Source organism: Apteryx mantelli, chromosome 1 (genome assembly GCF_036417845.1).
Source record: "Apteryx mantelli isolate bAptMan1 chromosome 1, bAptMan1.hap1, whole genome shotgun sequence".
NCBI classification, from domain to species: Eukaryota; Metazoa; Chordata; class Aves; order Apterygiformes; family Apterygidae; genus Apteryx; species Apteryx mantelli.
Window position 1 is genome coordinate 196581555 of NC_089978.1, and position 20014 is coordinate 196601568.

The 20014-nt window shown below is 38.9% G+C and overlaps 1 protein-coding gene across 1 annotated transcript in view; it reads left to right on the top strand.

The window, feature by feature from the left end:
• CPED1 (cadherin like and PC-esterase domain containing 1) overlaps positions 1 to 20014 on the top strand; it is a 156702-nt gene that overhangs the window by 6796 nt on the left and 129892 nt on the right. Inside the window, exon 2 of the mRNA XM_013956493.2 lies at positions 5790 to 5976. Coding sequence (XP_013811947.2) covers positions 5790 to 5976 — 187 coding nt within the window. The remainder of the gene's footprint in view (positions 1 to 5789; positions 5977 to 20014) is intronic.

Consider the following 20014-nt stretch of genomic DNA (forward strand, 5'->3'; position numbering starts at 1 on the left):
TTGTAGTGTTGTTGTGCTAGGTAGTATTTAAAAGTGAAGATAGATCCACACTTCCTTTGCTGGCTTTTTTCCAGCTAAATGGGATGGAATTTAGGCAGTTTTCTGCCTGTGAATATTGGTAATAATGACAGTGTTGTCTGTGTAAGGCTGGTTCTCTTTCACAGTATTTCTGTTGCACTCCCCTGTCATGCAAAGGGCTTTCAGTTGGCATAGTAACACTTGTATCTCTCTCTCTCTTGCAGCAAGCACCTGTAGAAAGTGGTGGGGTAAAAGTGTAGGTACAGTCAAGTTATTTGAAGCTATTGGACAAGACTCCATCAGTCTTGGGTAGCTTGATGTAAAAGAGAGGCTGCCTGTAAACTATACAGGGACTAATGCAACAAGAACTGGGTAGCTGAAAAGATGATTCACAGCTTTTGAGTTCTGCCCTGAGAGAAGCTCAGCCAGACTTAAGTTGGGCCATTATTTCAGGAAGAAGAATTTTGTTTCCAAAGTTGAAGTGATGGTCAATGAAATTCTATGGCAATGGTTCAAACTGTATATTTGCTTCCTTGCCAGGCAGAGACAATGCATCAATATTTATGGAATTATGCAGTCTTCTTGGAATCTGAAAAAATGCCAAGAAACTGTTTTTCTCCCCTCAACTTGAAATATCTTTGCTATTTTCTTCTTGTCCAAAGCAACAACAGTAATTATATATTGTAAGATTTAATTACTGACCCAATTTTAGAATTTAAATTGGAACAATCCAGAAATTTTGTAAGATAAAGGAAGGCTTCAGAAACTAGTATAATCTATTGTATCTTTATACACTCATAACCTAGAATTGGATAAACTGATTTAAAGGAAAATTTCAAAACATTTTCTCCTTAGCAGAGAACTTCACAGCTGCCTGGAATTTGCAGGCAGACAGAACTAACAAGTACAATTCAGATATTAAATGTCTATTTTCAGTCAGACAAGGATAGTTATGTAATTCTTGAGCTTTCATATTATATAAACCACACTGTTTATTTGGTTTATTAAGGCCTCACAGGAATATTTCATTTGCTGGATCTTTTTAAATTCATAATAGATTTTATGGAGCTCATTTAAAAGGGCACTTTATTTTCTTTTGTATTTTTCAGGTTATTATATAAGCTGAAAACAAAATTACAAAATTAATTTTTATGCTTTTTTATTTACTTGAGAGTCCATCACAGTTTCTTTAGACTGGTTGTTAAGGCCGTGGATCATCTGTGTAACAGCCTATTGCACTAAAATGAGGTCAGTGACTCTACTAAGTGCAATGGTTTCAAGCTGTAAGAGCAGGTATATCATGTCAAAGGTGACATAGGCCTCGTCCTAAATTATATGGGAAATCTCAGCTTTGCTGTAAAGCCTCATTAATTTCAGTGGAGGCGGCCACACTATTCTCTAGATAAGACTTGGGCCACAGATGTTCTTTATCAATCTCTTTCATGTAGGTGTAGTGAATCTGTAATAAACTGACCTGCTAACAAATAACCTGAAATTTCAAATTAGGAAAGAGGAAAAAAATTGATTTTGTCATAAAAACATTTGTTCATTAACACTTATTCACAAATATTCCAAATGTTATGGATCCATTTTTCTAGTCTAAGCCTGCTGCACATTGAAGTTACATGAATACCAAAAAAGTGTGAATCATAAAATGACAAGATATACAAGCAGATTATTTTCATCTATTGTACTCTGCTTCTTCTATACCAACTCCCTGCCCAGACTGCATTTTTATGGTTGAGAAAAGGTTTTATGAAAAACAGCAGACTTTTATAGAAATATGACTGTTATTGCTATAATATTGGAAATTCTGAAATACTTCTACTAGTAACTAGATCAGCATGGTTAATGATGTAAGGTGTTTTCTATAGAGGTTTGGAAAAAATTATGGAATCATTTGCTACAAACATGAAGTTGTCCAGAATCTTTTAATACTCTGTAGCTAAAGGATGGTTTTAAAAAACCCAAACAAGCAAACAAAAAAAGCCCCCACCCTAAATTGCCCTGGCTTGGCAAGAAAACAGAAAGAACATGTTACATCTTGTAACCTGGATTGCAAATAGCTCTGAAAGGAAAGGGCAAAGGAAATAAATCTGGCAACACTATACATGGGTCTCAACCAAGCACCATAGATGGTGTTGAGCTACACTGTATTTTTGAATAGTGTCAGATTAAACACCAGGTCAAGCTGTTAAATTTAGGAGCCTGAATTGTCTCTGTGCCCCAAAGATCCCGTTGTCTCTAATTGCTTTTTTGGAAGGCTAGTGGATAAAAGTGACGCTCGTTTAACATTTGGGCGACAGGAGTGAGGGTGGGTGCACACTGCAGTGTGTCCCAGGCTAGGCCTGCTTGAGTCTTCTAGCTCTGCACAGGGAGGTTTTGGACACCAGCAACCTAAAAATTTCTGTCACGCGTCCCTGAGCTGCGTGTTCTAAAGACAGCTCTCCAGGCATCTGGAGTAGATTATGGCGTGCTCCGTGTGCGAGGGCGGCCGTAAGCCCTTCGCGCGTGCGTCAGAGGCGGGCTGCTGGAGGCAGGCCCCTGCGCAGGGCTGGGGAGCAGCTCAGCGCTGTTTGCCTTTCCTGTTTTGTGGAGGTGACTTACATCATTGCCATTACTTGAACTTTCTCTTTTTTACTAGTATCAATGTCACTAATGGGTGATAACCAGTTACCAATGATTATTTTTTAATGAATATTTGCCCGAGAGCTATAGCCCTCTCTGGCTAACCCTCTCTGTGCCATTTCCTGCCTGTCTCTGGCATTACTACTGGCCGGCAGGCAGCCCCGGCCCGGCCTGGCCCAGCCCAGACAGTGGGCGCCAGGCCACCGGCCACTGCCCCCGGGCCAAGGCCGAGGCGGCAGGGACGGGTGTGGGGAAGGCGCGCGAGGGACCGGCAGGCCAGGAGGCAGCACGGGGCCCCGAGGAGAGCGGGATCGCCTGCTCGAAGAAAGAAGGTGGGCTTTCTCACTGGAGAGTGGAGGAGGACTAAGGGAGGATTCGAAGCTGTTAATTAAGAAAAAAAGACCATATTTCCAGGGACGAGAGAGGCCATTGACGCTGTGAAGAGAGCTCTTATGTCCAGCTGTGGCCTAGTGAGATAGGTGTGGGCTGCGAGGCAGGGCCAGGATGAGGTAAACTCTATGAGCTGTTCTTGGAATATCTCTTGGAGGAGAAAATAAAATTGTTGCTGGGTGCTTGAAATAGAAGCTAGTAAAATTTGTTTTAAATAAAATGCTTAAGGAGTGATGCTGCAGGAGACTTTGCTGTTACGAAGAAAGTCGCATTTTGGTACCAGCCTTTTTTAGAGTGATTCCTAACGTTAAGCACAAAAAAAGCATGATAACTAAAATGTCCATTAGTGAAGAGGGGTGCACACAAAGTGCAGCAATGTTTAAGGCAGGACCCTCACTCCTCAGAGCAAGCACCCTCCATTGCACTGTGAGGGACCTGAAAGGAGCAAAGGATAATTCCTAATGAAAAACCAGATACTGAACGTGTCTTGGGCTCCAGCCCCTATATTTGCCTTGCCTGTCCTTAATTCACCCTGTGGTGTTTGCCAGCACAACACATGGGACAGAAAATTGGATCTGCTTGCAAAATAAAGCTAGAGGTGTCTCTCTTTGCTGAGTTTCTTCCATGATGCAAGTGAAATGGAGAAGAGAAAATATCTGGCCACACTGCTGCTGGTGTTACGCAGCATTTCTCCGGATGAGACAGCAGTAGGAGAGAGAGGGAGCATGGGGGCAGGGCCAGGGCTGTTTTTAGGAACAGAGAGGGAGAGGAGTGACTGCCAGTGGCTGCTGCAGTTACATGAGGCAGGAAAAAGAAAAGAGTAAGCGGAGAAGAGGGAGGGGCAAAGGCAGAATGGGAAAGAATAAGTAGAATATGCTGTGGTGTGGAAGAGATGTTTTAAGACATTTTAGCGTTGAGCTTACGGCTGAACTAACATGTTTTAAAAATACTGCAAGGACAGGGGAGGACATCTGACAAGGTTACATAACATAATTCCTGTGACTTGATCATATACTATTTATGCTTCTTCCTACCAGCATGTGATCAACATGTATCTGAATATGCCAATGTCTAAAGTAGCTTTGGGTTACACGTTTAGCAAATATATGTGGAAGACCCTGACAGTGTTGTAGCTAGATATATTTCAATGTCTCCTTATCAGTTATGCTAATCCTGTTCATAGAGGATGTGTGTTCTAGAATAAAAGCAGAAGTGGCACTAGAGATTCAGGGCTCTAAAACAGTGCATACTCCTCACTGCCAGAGAGAAACTTATACCTTAGCCAAGTGTAACATAATACTACATCCTGTACTTGGGGAAGAGAGTGCTGCTGAGAGAGTGCCTTTATCACTAGCTCCCAGACCTATAAACAACTGGACACACCTTGAATAGCATTTGTTTATCTCAAAACATCTATTTCTCTTTTCAGTGTGGTCTTCTGTGCAAGAATGGTGGTGTCTTGTTTGTGTAGCGCTTCCAATGTCCAGTGATAAGCTTTCTAAAACTAGAAGTCATGGGATAACTTTAAAATTTTAAAGTAGATATTGGTGGCTACTGCTGGGTTGGAATTCATGCACTTGCCAAGAACTAACTTCATATCCTGAATTAAAGCCCTTAATGCTAGTGTGTTTCAGTCCTAAAGAGAAATAATTTTCACCAAGAGAAAATCTTGTTTGCTAATGACATTTTTATTGCAAAAGAAGAGCTAGAATATTTTAGATATTAATTACTTGTTTCCCACATGGAACATCCTATTTTTATGCCCTGTGTAACTCACACCAGATATACCCTCTTTTCCAAAGAATTAGCTGCAAGGTGAGAATGATGCCAGGATTCAGTCTTTTCAGAACTAAATGTCACGCTCACACTATAGGTCCAGTCTGCAGGATTGTCTCTGTGTGGGGGGGTGGGAGGGCTCACTTCCCTTTCCCTTACAAGAAGCTCATATCCTCAGTTATTGATAGGGAGGAAGGATTTTCTCTAAAAGCTGCTGTCACTAGGCCCTGTGTTGGAAAGACACTGGATGGTAGACAGCCCAAGAGTTTCTTGGGATTCTTTGGTGACATCATACACCTTTCTCCTTGCTGCTATATACATGTCTCTCTGCCAGTCCTGCCATGGACTGGATCATGTAGGACTAATAGCTTGTGGAAAGGTAGTAAGGTGCAGACAGGGATATACATAATTTTCAAGAGGCACAGCAAACTGCAGTACTATTTACGGTTCCCCTGCATCCTTCTATCTCAGTATTCTTCTTTTTTCCCTTAATCATGCTGCATATTAGAACTCAGACCCCTGTGCTTACTGTCTTGTGTAGGACATATGTTCCTTGAAACAGCTGGCATGAGATCCATCAAGCCCTCTCTGCCAGGTCACCCACATATCAGTCTCAGACCATGGTCAAACTCACCTGCAAGTGCCGTTACCAGCTCATCTGGGCAGACTGGTTTTAAGCCCAAGATTTTTCCATGAAGGAGAGACTATGGTTTAAAAATCATCCATTGTTACCCTAAGCTATGAAACCTTCAAATGTTGGTCTAAAATGAAGATGGAAAAATGGAGAGGGCAGAAAAAATGGGGTTTGTGGTCAGAAATCCCTAATATAAAGAGAATTTTTAAATGTACCATAAATATTTCCCAGATTGTCACAGTAAGTTACTAGCTTATTTTTGTGAGAAATAACAACCACATTTTATAATCCTGAGAGGTGTCTTATCTTACAGCTGTTGTCTTTGTGTTGTGTTTGCTGTTAGATCGAAGACTCCATTCTTCAGTACTTTGGAAGCCATACAAGAAGAGCAGTTCTATATGCTCCTCCTGCCCACAGTAAAATCGAACGTCAGATCTGTCAGCGCATCCTGGCACAACATGGATATACAGTTACAGTTCTTGAAAACAGGAGACTGATGGAAGGGCCCAAACATGAGGGCCATTATCACAGTAAGAATGATGTTAATTACTTAATTCATTAATTACTAAATGTTAGCTATTGATCCAACATTCTGCCACTGAGCTAAAACTTATAAAGTCTCAATGTGAATTAAGATTGCAAACCAAATTCTAGTCCTTTCCAGTTATGCAGCTAGTTTTTCACAAAGATTCTTTCATTAGATTCTTCCTTCTATAAAAAAAACACATTTGAATTAGTCCTGAAAACCAAATCAGTTCAGTTGTTCCTGATGACTTCTTATACCAGCTTCATCAATATATTCACTCAGTGATTTCCAGTAGAGCATTGTATGACATAACAAATATCTGCTCCATTTGGTTCTTCCTCTTATTCACTCTAACAGGAAAGCTGTATGCAGAAAGGTAGGCTTTTTGCTTGCATAATGCTTTGATATTTTTGCAATGTATATACTGAGCATGTTAGAGAACACAATATAGAAGAAGTGCATTTTTCACTTGCAGCAGACGCTGGGGGGAATTTCTGTAGGTTCTTAGTTCCTGCTGAAATTCTATATAGTTAAGGCAGGCTACTGAAGAAACTTTGTCTCTTGCACAAGAGATTGTATCTTTCTGATGTAAAGTCATACTGTGGAGCTTTACAGTGGAGCTTTGGACACCAGTTAAATACACTGAGTGTGTTTAAGTGCTGTTGGACACCTTAGAGGTAAGGACCAAAACTGATCTCAATTTAATATTCTTTTGGAAGTCAATTTAGGGACTGCAAGGCAGAAAAACTGTGGCTAGTTATTTCTCATAGTAAAGAGAGCACCACTTGTATCTTTCTGACTTCAGTAAGTTCCTGGGGTTACCAGAGAACATCAGTTTTGCTCTATGCTTTAACCAATATCAGTAGTTTCATAGATTAAAAACAATTATTTGGCATGCTCAAAATTCCATCACAAATTCAACTTTCTTCAAGAAACTTTCTTGAAAATGAGGTTCATGCAGTTTTCTTGTCAGGCTGCACTGCAAAGTAGTAATTTTTCTTCACCTCAATCTCTTTTATTTTAATCTGGTTTCACAAGCACCTCTCAGCCACTCCTTGCCTTGAGTACTGACCCTCACAGAGTGACAAGACACACCATGTCTGCAGGCTTTGCTAAGGTCAGATGGGCTTCAGAGAAAAGGCAATGTCTCTGGAGACCATATGAATCATCTCTGACATACTGTTGTTTCAACTGGCTGAGGAAGTGGGCATGCCAAATTCACTTAGGACTTGGAAAAAATCACTGTACTAAATTTTACTACAGTGGCCAACTCAGGTTCACATTCTGCAACACAAGTTTGTTACTCTCAAAACACTGCATCTGCAGAAATCAAGTTAACTGGATATTTTACAGGCTGGCACCAGTACTTCCTGCAGTATTTTTCCAGTAATGAAAAAAAAAACCCTAATAAAAAGGTTTTACGTATTTTCCAGGAACATCCTACAGCTTCCAGCATATGTTAGATGTATTGAAAAAAATCAAATGCTTGCCGATTTAAGGTAAAGAGTAAGACTCCACTGATTCACTTCATGGCAACATAAGTCTGTTTTTAACTGTTCCCTGTGTTATGTAAGTGCCTAGCTTTAAAGTCATGTTTTAAAAACAAGAAGTAAGTAAAAGAGCATGTCTGCATACCAAGCTGATGATGTTTTCTTAGAACTAAACAAGTTATGCTCAAAGTTATTTTTCTTTGCCAGTAGATGATGGGGTTTACTGGTCTAGATTGTATAGTACTTGATTCACCATACTTTGGAGAAGGGTATTTTGAGTTTTGCTTTGTCATAATGTTTTCCTAAAAGGATGCTATAATTTATAAAAAATATGTTCCTTGGAACCTCTATTAAAAAGATGTAGATAATGGACTGAGAAACATAGATCATGAATGTTGTGAAAAAACTATAAAAAGAGTCATTCCTTCTTACTTGGTATTATTTAGCTGCTCTATCTGGTGCTTTTATTTTTGTGCAGTTGCAGTGCAGTCTGTCTTACTCATGTATCTTTCAAAGTTCACTCAAATTTCTAAAGGATTTTTTGTTTAGAATGGCAGTGAGCCAAGAGTCTAGCTGAAGTCATATATGGGGAAAAAAAACACTACAAAACATTCCTAACTTTTTTGTTCTGGCTGATTATTAATTTTGGGACCAGTTGAGCTCCCATTTGAAACCCAAGTGTGGCAGCTCTGCACACTGATCTTCCAGAGAGATCCTCCACACCTGGGCTGCAGGCATTATTTTGAGTTCATGGCTGCCATAGAGAAACATCAGGAAAACAGTCTTAAGTGGAAATTTTTCGCTTCTTACAGACCAACCAGAATATTTTGAGTTCTGGAAACTGGAAAATAGTTAGCTAAAAGGAAAAACATACTTTCTTCTTTTCAAGCAAAGGGATTGTGGTTTATGGGTTTCCTATGAAAAATCCATACAGATACTTTCTGCAGTAAATATAAATTTTTCAAACCCCTCATTTTTCACTGAGAAAGAGTTTTGTCAGTAAATTCTTAAGCAACTTTGCTTGAGCAAAAAGTAGTTGTGCTTTCACTCTTCCTTTGCAATTAATCCCACATGGCAGGAACAGCCCGTGGGCTGATGATATCTGCTCTAGCCCTGAGCAGCTTTGAGCCTTCCTTCTGCTGCATCCAAAAATGAGACAGTTTTGATGTAAGGTTTAACACATCTCACTCTGCTGCTGGGGAGGAGATAGGGAGGTGGTACTGTTTTATTAACAGATGACAGGATAACCAAGTTTTGTGGTGAGCTGGGATTGCCACCTCGGACATGAAGCTGCTGCTAGGGGTAGATCCATTTAGGCATGTTCAGTATCCCCAGTATGTATGGTAAGTCCATATTAAAACAGGAAGTTCAAATCAGGTCAGATGATCGCTGATCAGATAAATATCAAGTTGTAACTTCAAGTGCTTCTATAAATGGCACACTTTTGTTTTCCAGTTAGGCAGAAGATGGTGTGCTTGGTATTCTGTTCCTTCCTTCCTCCTTGTCTTTTCCTCACATTTGAGAATCTATTCACAGAGGCATAGCATCTGAGACAAGTTCTGTGTTTGTTGCAGCCTCAGAGTGGGTTTGGAAGAAGTGTCACATAGCCCCAAGGAAAAGAATAAAAGGATTAGAAGGAGCAGTGAGAAAGCCCTGCACCTCCAGGCTTCCTCCTGGGAGGTTTGCCCTGCTGAGCTTCACAAGTTTCAGGCCTTCCTTTGCCCAGCCGAGCGCAGAGCTGTTCTGCTCTGTTGGAGATGAGTGGGATAAACTGTCTGGCTTCAGAGTACCCTTACTCCTCCAGGAGTGGCAAATGCTGGAGAAGAACCTACCAAAGATTTTCCAGAGTCTTCTGCCTTCTTACTTTTCCTTCCAGTCAGATAATCTGTCATCTCTGGGGTCACAGGAAAGATTAATAGGGCCTGTGGGTCCCTATGGCTCTGGGATCCCAACATTTTCACACAGTTCTCCAACTCTCAGAAATTCATGTGACTAAAATGCATTTCTGCCCTCCAAACATAATTTGTTCCTAGTTACTTTCTGCTGTCTGAACCTTCCCTGAATTCCACACTCTCTCCACATTATCTCTTCTAAGATAAATAAACTGCTTAAATCTTTTCTGCTGTAGCCATCAGTTCTTCTGTCCTTTGCTCCATGTGGTTGCCCTATTAGTCAATGGTGACCCTCCCTTAATAGGCTTTTTCTTCATTTTTCTATTCTTCACTTTTACTGGCAGTTAGGCAAATCTTGGAAAACTGCAGACTCCAGAAAAGATATGCAATTGTATGCTACAAATCTGACCGATCAGTTTTAATTCATTCTATAGTAACATGCAAAATTCTGTTGTTCCAGCCTCTGGAACTGAAAAAGGTTTTGCATATCCTTAATCATGGTCAGTGAGTTTGGCCATGGAAAAAAGTGCATCTATTCAGGCTGTTGGCAAACCAAGTGCAGTGTAACATTATATGCTCCCTGCTGTCTTAGAATGTTAATTTTAATAATTTGCTGGAAGTTTGTGCAATTATAGTGGATGACTTTAAAAAAGAATCATATGCTATTTCCATAGTATTGATTTTACAGCATCGTTTCCTATTTTTAGAATACTACAGTGAAGTATTTAAACTTTACTGTGGCTTTTATTTGCAGTTTGAGTGACATCCACTGAAGATGAAATTTTAGCCAAGCTGTTAGAAGGATGGTTACAGTGCATATATTGATTTGTTTTTTTGGTGATTTATTGTTCCATAAGATACGTATTGAACCCAGCTTAACTTTGGTCAATATATACCTCTTGGGTCAATAAATCTTGATATTTATTTCAACTGAAATCAATATCAGCTCCATGTTGTATTCATTCACTTGAGATTGTTCAGCGAAGATCATACTCCATCTATATTTTTAAATTTACAAATATTGCAAACAATATTAGGTCTAAATTTATTTCCTCTTTGCTAACTTTATCAGTATGATTTCATTGAACTCTATTCTGTTTTCTGCCATTTCAAGAATGTGCTGTGTTTATGTTCTTTCATTGTGTAGATTAAGCCCTGTCTCCAGCAACTAGCTATGAGGATGATCAGGCTTTTTGCAGCTGTGGGAGCAGTGGATGGGTGGAGCTGCTCTGAGAACAGGAAGGAATAAGTGAATGAGTCTTGGCTCTTTGTGTGCTAGGGTCAAGAGATCTGTCTTTCATTTAAGGTGACATTAATGCCATTGTTTCTCATGGCATACTTAGGGTTTTATTTTTATAGCAAGTAGTGAATAATCCCTCACTGTTAGGGCAGCCTGAACATTTTCATTTTGCCGTAAAATGCTGATTTGAGGATTGTTGAATTGTTATAGCAGGTATGGTTACTACTGGCTGACTCCTTGGCAGCTGGATAGAGTGCTTCTTTGCTTCCTTGCACCAAGCAGTTGCTTCCTGTTGAAATGGAGCTGAAAAAGCTGCTGTTTGGGTTATGTCAAGAAGCATGAGCATGCAGCAAGAGAGCAGAGCCAGCACAGGTGTTCAGCACACATCAAGTGATGCTAGCTGAGGGTTTCTGTCTATGACTGGATGCTATATGACTGAAGAAGCAATGGAGAGACAGATGATAAAAAATCTACCTTGCCTCTCTGAAAAAGCAATTTTCAAAATCATTCTTTGTCAGTTTTTCATTTTGGTTTGTTTGTTTCTTATGTGTCATTTGAAAAAATTGCTCTTAAAAGAAAATCTAAATTTTTCACAGAAAAAAAAAATCTTTGTCTGTCTGCTTCTATTTACAATAGGCCTAGAGGGCAGACAAATGTTACCACACCAGGGTTAGAGATGGAGAAATTAGGATAAAAGCTGAATCTTGTCTCATGCCATATGACTCACTGTCAGAACTAGGATGAAAACACATGTTCCTTGCTGTTAATCTTTATGCTATTTCTCCAGCATATTGTATCACCTCTAGTACTCCTGACTATTCATACTTTTAACCAGAAGCTAAATCGGCTAAAGAATCAGCTTAATTGCTGACATCTGGCCAGCAGCAAGGTAGGAACTTGCAGAAGCGCTGCTTCATAAGTGCAGCCAGTAATACTTTCCTCAGGGCTGCTAATTAGTTTAGTGAATAAACTATAGCCATGGGTTTCAGAGGCCCCAAGGCCATGCCTGGTGACTGTCAGACATTTTCTTTTCTTTTTCCAAGACATAATATATCAGCAAAAGTAGTGAGAATTAGAGGAGGGGGTAGAAACAGGAGGACACAGAATTGTTCTTTCTGAAGTGAATATAAGCATTGAGAAGATTGGGGGAATGGAGGTACTTGTTAATGTAAAATATGAAAAAGTCTGCTGCCAGGGAGAAAGGAATAATCCATTCTTCATGTTCATGGTAAATAGGACATGAAGTAATGCAACAAGAAAAAATTAGAATAGATATTAAGAAAACTTTTCTAGGGATAAGGCTATTGAGGCAATAGAATAGATTCCCTGGAGCTGTGGGATCTCTATACTTAGAGATCTTTAAATATCAGATAGAGAGATTTTATTGGGTGTAGTGTGTCCCCTTGTGGGGTAACAGTATGGACTCACAGAACTCCTTAAGTCTATGAGTGGCCTTGAGGAAATGAGGCAGATAGATAAACTGAATAGGGTAAACATAGTGATTTCTAAAGGACGTGGAGAGATTCCAGGTACAAATCAGCTGTGACTCAGGGCTTGAACTGAAGAATATGTGGCTTATAGCATCTTCTTCTGCATCTTCTTAAAATGCAAAATATACTCAAAAATACAAATCTGTGAGAAAATATTCCTGACAGATGTGGGGAAAAGGGAAGGGATCATAAAGTCAGTGGTGCTTAGAGTATAGCCGGCTGAAGTTTGAGCAGCTACCAAGTAAATAATGTACTCTCCGAAACAGAAACAGCTTTAGTGGGATGGTATGTAAAAAATAGTTCTAAGAGAAAAAAATCTCCTCTCTTAGTGAGTGGAGTTTGAAATACATTAACAGGAGTGTGTAGCATTAGTTCTAACTTTCATTTCATTTTTTTATTTTTAATTGTCCACAGTACAGTTAGAAAGAGACCCCACTTGCTGTTTCAGCCTTAGACAAGTTTCCATGAAATCCAGCTAACTTTAGCAAACAATTATAAAGAGTAAAGGCCTCAAGGAAAATTGCTGGTGTGTTCTGTAAACATCTGGTTGCCATTTTCAATTACAAGGACCAACCCACTGAAGGAAGCAGTTTAGTTTTTTTGGAACAGAAATGAGACACTAGGGTTTTTGTTCTTTTTCATAGCGGAGAGTAAAGGAAATGTCAGGAATAGAGAGGTCACTAGATGCTCAGCTTTTATAAATACAAAAGTCTCAGAGAAAATTAAAGAAAATTGAAATCAGGTTCTGAAAGTGTAAACACCCTGTGGAGATAAGGTTAAATAAGCAAGCCAGCAAAAACACAAGATCCAGTCTATCATAAATAAGTCATTTAAAATATTGTGCAAAATAATAATGGTGAGGCTGGCCAAAAAAAAATTTTGTGGGTTACATTATGCCTATCTTCAAATCTAGCAGCTGTAACTTATTTTCCAAAAATCTCTGGTTAACTGCTGGTACAAATGTACAGCTGACAGTATACAAAATAGGCTGGTTTCCTAATGCAAAATATATGTCATTCGAGTCCTATGAAGAGCTTTGACAAGTAAAATATACATTTCAGAAGCATTCTTTTTGTGTGCTGTTTAGCAAGGAATTTCCTAGACAAGCGAAATACTTAGAAATGTGGTGATCCTCAGAGCATAATGAATTACAAGCATACTTAATGTGTTTGTTAAATAGGTTCTATTCCATAAAATCAAAGCTCAGTATACTTTAAGAAAAAATGTATACCAAAAATATACATCATACATCATTTTGGTCACTTTTAATTTTGCTTTTAGCAATTAAGTCTGGCTAGTTGCCAAATAGTTGAAAATGGAGGCCTAATCTCAAGCCACAAACATCACTGGTTTCAGTATAAGACAGATGTGTTTCTGACATACCCAAATAAATGCTGTTCTCTAATGGGATGTTGTGGTTTCTTGTTAGGGAGTCTAAATGCATTATATATTTTTCTGAATGATATGTGTTCTCCTTCCTAATTATTAACAGAACATATTCATGTTTTCTGACAGAAAAGCACACAAACTATTTCTTTGTAGAGTTAAAATAAACCCTCTACAGAATTGTACTAAAAACTCTGTTTCAAAAGCACTCTTTTCCTTGAGAAAGGGAAATTCTTAATTGGTAAAAAATAGTGTAAGGACATTGGACTTTGTTAAATTAAAAACAAAAGATAGCATTTAGTCTTAAAGTTACTAAACATATATTACTTTGAAAGTTCTTTTTAGTCATATAAACAGAACATACAGTCCAATGGAGAGTGCTATTTGTTGGGTTGACTTAGAATTTACAATAATTAAAATATTTCAGCTGTTTGATTACACAGTGAGCTAAAATTAAATCTTTGCTGGAATAAATTATGTCATGTTAATAGAATCTGAAAAACACCAGTGTCCAGGCAGATAGACACACTGGCCAAAGGCAGCAACAATGTGCAATTCTACTGAAATTAAAGAAATGTGAGGGATTAAGGTATAAGCGTAAAAGCTTTATAATGTACTGTTAATATGCAGATCCTTTAAAAGTAGTTTGAGGCCATGTTTAGAAAATGTAGCCTATAGGATAAGAAGGTAACAGCAGAAAATGGATTATTCAAGATATTTTTTAAATGTTGCCCTCATTCAGTTTAAGCAATGAATCCTGGCTTAATAGGGTTCAAGCAGAGACCCTGCTTTATAAATACATTTGTCTATTCCTAAACTAATATAGGTGCTGGGAGAATGACAGTAAGTCTAGCCAGAAGCTTGCTGGAGTCTTGTCAGAACAATCTGTCTAAGGGACTGTTGCATCAGTGTTGCCCAGTGTTTTGGCTGCTGGAGGCTTTTTACTGAGCTCGCTGGCTCTGAGCCCTGATCAGCTGTGAGAAGTGTGGTGTCTTTCATCATTATGCTCCTGTTTTAGGTAGAGACATTCATATATCTCTAAAACCAAACCAATATTTTTTTACTTTAGCTACCCTGACTTTTATTGGTTCAGAGAGCAAAAAGCTTATACGCTGGGTGGGCCTTTATTGTAATTTGCAGCTAGTCCACTCCAGTCCTAGATTCAGATTCCAGCTTTCTCCAGCTGCAACCACTTCTGGCTGACAACTCTTTTGAATACTGCATCCCAAAAATGTTCCAGACATCAAAAGTGCAGTAGCCACCCACAGGTTAGAATGTGTTTCTGAAAATTTCATGCACCATATTGCTGATGCAGTGGCTTATTTTTCATAAAATGAAAACCTTTCCCTTGTGGGGGAATGATTATTCTACCCTTGTGATGTTTATTATACTCCCTCAAAGCTGACTTTTCAATGGAATATTGAATATTCTCTTACTCAGACCCTGAGGTTGTCTATTTGGATGCAGTCCTAGTTTGCACAGATGTTGAAGAGAGATAAAGCTTCTCTGACTTACTCAGAAATCAAAACAGTTTGTCACGATAGCTTTCAGGTTTCTGGAAAAGTTATTTCATACAGAAAACAAATACCGAAAGTGATACCTCCTCTCTGATTATGAAAAAAGAAATAAAAATATAACTAATTTCTATCATTTTTGGCAGGTCTTACAAAACAACATCCATTTTTGACAACAGGACAGTAAGACAAAATATGGAAAGGATTTGGATTAAAAAGTAACAAAGTAGTAGGACTTGAAAAGAAGACTAGCAGCCTCAGTGTGTAGCAAGAGTAAAAAATATATTCTTAAAGTATTTCCTCAGTGGTGCATCACATAGGTAAAAGTAAAGTATATTCATACTTTGAGAGAGGAAAGGACAGAAAGTCTGGATGGTATGCATTTTGGAAAGTTTGAAACAAATGATTCTAGGCATTAAAAGTTTCTATAACAAGCACATTGTTGTAATGACTTTGTTTCTGATATTTGTGGTAATGCTTTGCAAAATAAATATTTAGCTATAAAAAGGAGTGTAATTTTTAATTTATAGCAACCATTAAAATGTGTATGTACATGGAATATGCAGTGTTTTCTTCTATATTATGTAAATACTGGATGAATCCGGCAAACCTACAATTATTTTACAGCTGACAGTTGGACTAAGGCTCTGTTGATCACTTTTTTGGAAAAGGACTTTAGTGTAAAATGGTAGAATAGGACAGAACCATTTTTTCTTTGTTTGGAAGCAAAGCACAGTGTTTGCTGCAATTTATTATTTTTACTCTTTTTAAATAGAAGATAGATATGTTGATGTGTATCCTATTTAAGTACTTTGTTAAATAGGCAGACAAAATCAGAATAAGACCTAGCTATTTTAGACTGAATATCAAAAGGTATTTAGCTGCCTAAATGGTAATTATGCATTTAAATATATACATACATATATATATATACACACATACATCTGGCTCCTAGCGACTTTCAAAAAAAAAAAGAAAAAAGTCCTCAATCCAGTTTTTACAAGCATAGTGAAGCTCTGTATCACTGTGGCCTTTCTGGAAGGCAGTCTCCAACAAAAAATAATTATCTTAGGTAATTTTCTGTAAAGAGAGGGTTGAAAACAGGGGCTTTAAATACACAGAATCTGGCACATGTTAATCATTTCTTCACTTGGGATGAAGTGTTATGGCTTTAGAAAAAAGACCTTTGGAGAAGGATCTTAGACTAGGAAGAAAATAGAGCTATTCTCAAGAGAGTACTGCTATAGAAAGTAACTGTAGATCTGTTAGGTTGCCCCATATGATAGGATGATGTACGAGTTAGGAGGAAGCAGCAGAGGTTTTTTTGTTGTTTTTCATCTTTGCCCAGCTCCACAGCACATCTGATTTACATCCCAAATGTTGCAGTGCACATTTTCTGCTTATCTAATAATGCAGGGGGGGGGTTTGCTGATTTTCAAAAGTGAAAGGTCTGACTCTACATTTTTTAAAAATGTTTTGGAGGGATAATTTTGACATCTACTGTAGGGTTCATGTTCCATGGACAGTCGACAGTAGTGGCGATAATGAGTCTGTATCACCTACTTTCACTGCCCCATAGTGTGCCAGGTGAGTAGTGCTGAAAGATGACATAGGATGCTTCTGAGAAAACTATCCATGGGGTGCTGTTGGAAATCTCCCTTATATTAGCCACCTCTTAATTATTGTGTCACCATAGCTTCTCTGGCAGTGTCTAACTCATAAAGAAAATGGGCCCATTCCTTGGTCCTGAGGACAAATGACACGACGTGGCTCATGTCCATGGATGTAAACTCCCTTTTCTCCTAAATGAGGGTGGCCTCATGTCTGCTAGGTATTGGGAACTGTCACTGGCTTGAGCTGTGACTCCTAGACCGGACCTGGGCATTGCATGGCCACCCAGGGAGAAGAGGACAGTTAACCAGAACAAATGATTGCAGGCCGGCACTGTTTAGTTTAGTTGTTGCCTCTCTTCCTGAGTTTCTCCCTTGTAGAGATTCTAATAGTTTCCTACCTCTCAGGTATTAAGAGATCATTAATTTATACTGGCACAGATTGCCTGGGTGCTGTAAATGCAGTGATCAAGTGCTGCCATTCAGGCTTTTAAAAATATCTTTTTTTTTCTTGCAGAGGTGATCAAACACTATACTTTTAACATTGTACTTATAATCTTAGCACATTCTAATTAAAATGAGATGGGATGTTAAGACAAATAAACCTATCTATTTCTTGAGTGGCCTTATGATGAGGCTCTTCTGTTTGCGTGGAGAGGCAATTTTCTTGGCTCTAGCACAGTTGTTGCTTATTAAAGTCAAGAATGAAATCTCATTACTATATCATCAAAGGCCATTCTCTGTCCTAGGTTCCTCATATTTTCAGTCCTTCAGTTGCAAAGAGAGTGGGCACTGTAGAAGGGTTGGGGTAAAGGAAAGAAAGGAAATTATACTCAAAAAATTTTGTTTCTTCACGTACAACCCCTTTTTCTTTGGCACTACTGTCCGTTGAATCTCTTCTCCAGTCTCTGGCTCTTTCCATTTGTCAGGTGCTCCTTCTTGAAACACTGAGACTCTTCCTAGTAAGAGTAGTGGAACCAGCAGACTTGGTCATATTTTGGTGGGGAAGAGGCCTCATGCATCTTATTTTTGTTGTAGCTCCTATGATCACAGACATCCATTGCATCCCTATCCAGTGTTCCTCTGAATTTTACCCAGTCAAAATAAAAGAGCTTCAGGCCTAAATTTCTTTGGGTGTTTTTTTTCTGCAAAAATAATTTGGAGTTTCAGTAAAAGTTTCTGTTATAGAATTTTTGAATTCTAATGACTTTGCATCAATTCACTCTACCTGTTCTTCATCTGACAACTCTGTATTCTAGCCAAGTGGAGGTTTTTCTGTCCCCATTGTGTTTTTTATTGCTGCACGTGTTTGTTTTTATTCCTCTGTCACTCTGCTCTGTGAACTACAGAGGTAACTACCTGACATCTTTAAACTGCTACTTTTCCTTTGGCTATTTGAAGTTTAAATAAAACTACTTTAAAATAAATGGTGGAAAATCTTGAAGAACCCTGTGAATATCAGACCAGAGCAGGCATGTATGGCACACAAAGAGCAGCATTAAAGAATGTAGTCAAGTACCAAAAAGCTGTGAAATACACTCTTTGAGTCTTTCATTTGACTCACTTGCTCATGTTCCATCCTTCCATTTCATGACTGTGTGCTGCTTTTTCACATGACTTTGCCTCAGGGTGCGCAGAGCAGGGATGCTAAGTTCTTTCCTGGATATAGTCCCAAGAGTTATCTGTTAGAACAACTTGGATCAAGTAGCAGCAAGGATTGTCCAAAGGGAATTGTATCAGGCAGAGTCTTTTTCCTTGGCAAAGATCAGAGTGGAGTTTTTTTTCCCTCTCCTCCATGACTTGGAGAGCAGAGAACCCTTCTCCTCACTGCATGAAGCAGTGTGGTTTTCCTCCCTTCCCCACATGGGAGTGAAACACTTTCTCTTTCCTTCCTGGCCTTTGCTCCTCCACCACAGCATGGAGCTGTGCCCTTCCTCCCAGCAGGGAATGGAGTCCTCCTCTTTCCCACCAGTACGGAGCAGAGCAGAGTTCCTCTTTTGCCATTTATCTAAGGATACAAGTTATCTGCACACTTACTTACAGTACTGAACTGTACTTTAAAAGAGATGTGAGTTATATCAGAGGCAGGATACACATGCAAAAATCTGGTGATGTTTTGATTTCTTTGGTCAGTGTGTGGCCTGCCACCATCTCTCTTGCTCAGCCCCTAACCCTGTTTCCAGTGCCAGGACATCACTGTAAATTTTCCAGCACCTGTAACAAGTAGAGCATATGGACAATAACTTCCTTAACTACACAGCTGCCTTCCCCATGAGCTTATTCTTCCCAGTCCTATCGATATATCTCTCAACTGCATGACCCCCCCCGGCATAGACATCTCTCCTAGTTTTCGCCTGGTTCTTCATCCCAGTCCATCTTCAGTACACAGACTCTAGTCTCTCAAGCCGTCGTTTCTGTCAGACAGTTTCCTTCTTTCCTTCACAGTAGGTAAGGAAGCACCCACACAGATGGGTTAGCTGAGCTTTGGCAGAACTGTAAGCAGCTAAGTATATGCTTGAACTGAGAACTTCTGTCCCAAAGAAGAAGGTTAGGTCTCAGTCCTTCAGTACTTCCATGTGTGAGTAAGGAACATATCTAGCAGTTTTGACTGTGGTAACCTACCTGGTGTATAAAAATATATATAGTGTTAAAAGTTCCAACATTTGGGCCTAGGCAATAGTAAACCATTGTGTATTTATATCCTTGAGCAACTAGGGATATAAGCCTTTTTAGCTTGCATACAAGCAAAGCATATTGTATTGGATCACTTTACTCTTACCGAGGCTTGCTATGCAGGAAGTACCCATGTGTGGAGAGCATACCAGAGTAATCTGAAGATTCATCCAAAGCACTGAGTATAAGCACAGAAGTAGAATAACAGGCTTGAGTGTTTGAATTTCTCTGATGTGTTTGCCAGTGGTTCAGGACTACATATTTGCCTTCTGTTTGCTGTTGAACTCTTCTGTAGCTTACAAAATATTTTAATAACATATTTGCATAGCTTGAATTCACAGATTATTTCATGACAAAAGCTATGGGTTGTAAGAGTTACCATCTAGGGTAGAACTCATCAGAAAATTATTTTTTGCCTATCAGTGATCCTCCCTGATAAAATAAGAACCATCTAGTGCATTTTTCTTAAATACTGCAATACCCTTCTGCCCAAATCAGACTAATCAGACTTTTGAATGTACTGTAGATACTTTTATTTCCAGTATTCTATTCATTCTTTGGTTGCACAGAAAAAGTGTGGATGTGGTTTAATAATATTGCAATTATTTTGTGCATTACCTTTTGATGTTTTATTGACAACCAGTTATCCACAGATTGAAAAACGCTTCTTTAAATCATTTGCTGCAGGTTTGCAAATGCCCTCATGGTTGTTTCTTATAATAGGGTAATTTGTTGATTACAGAAAGG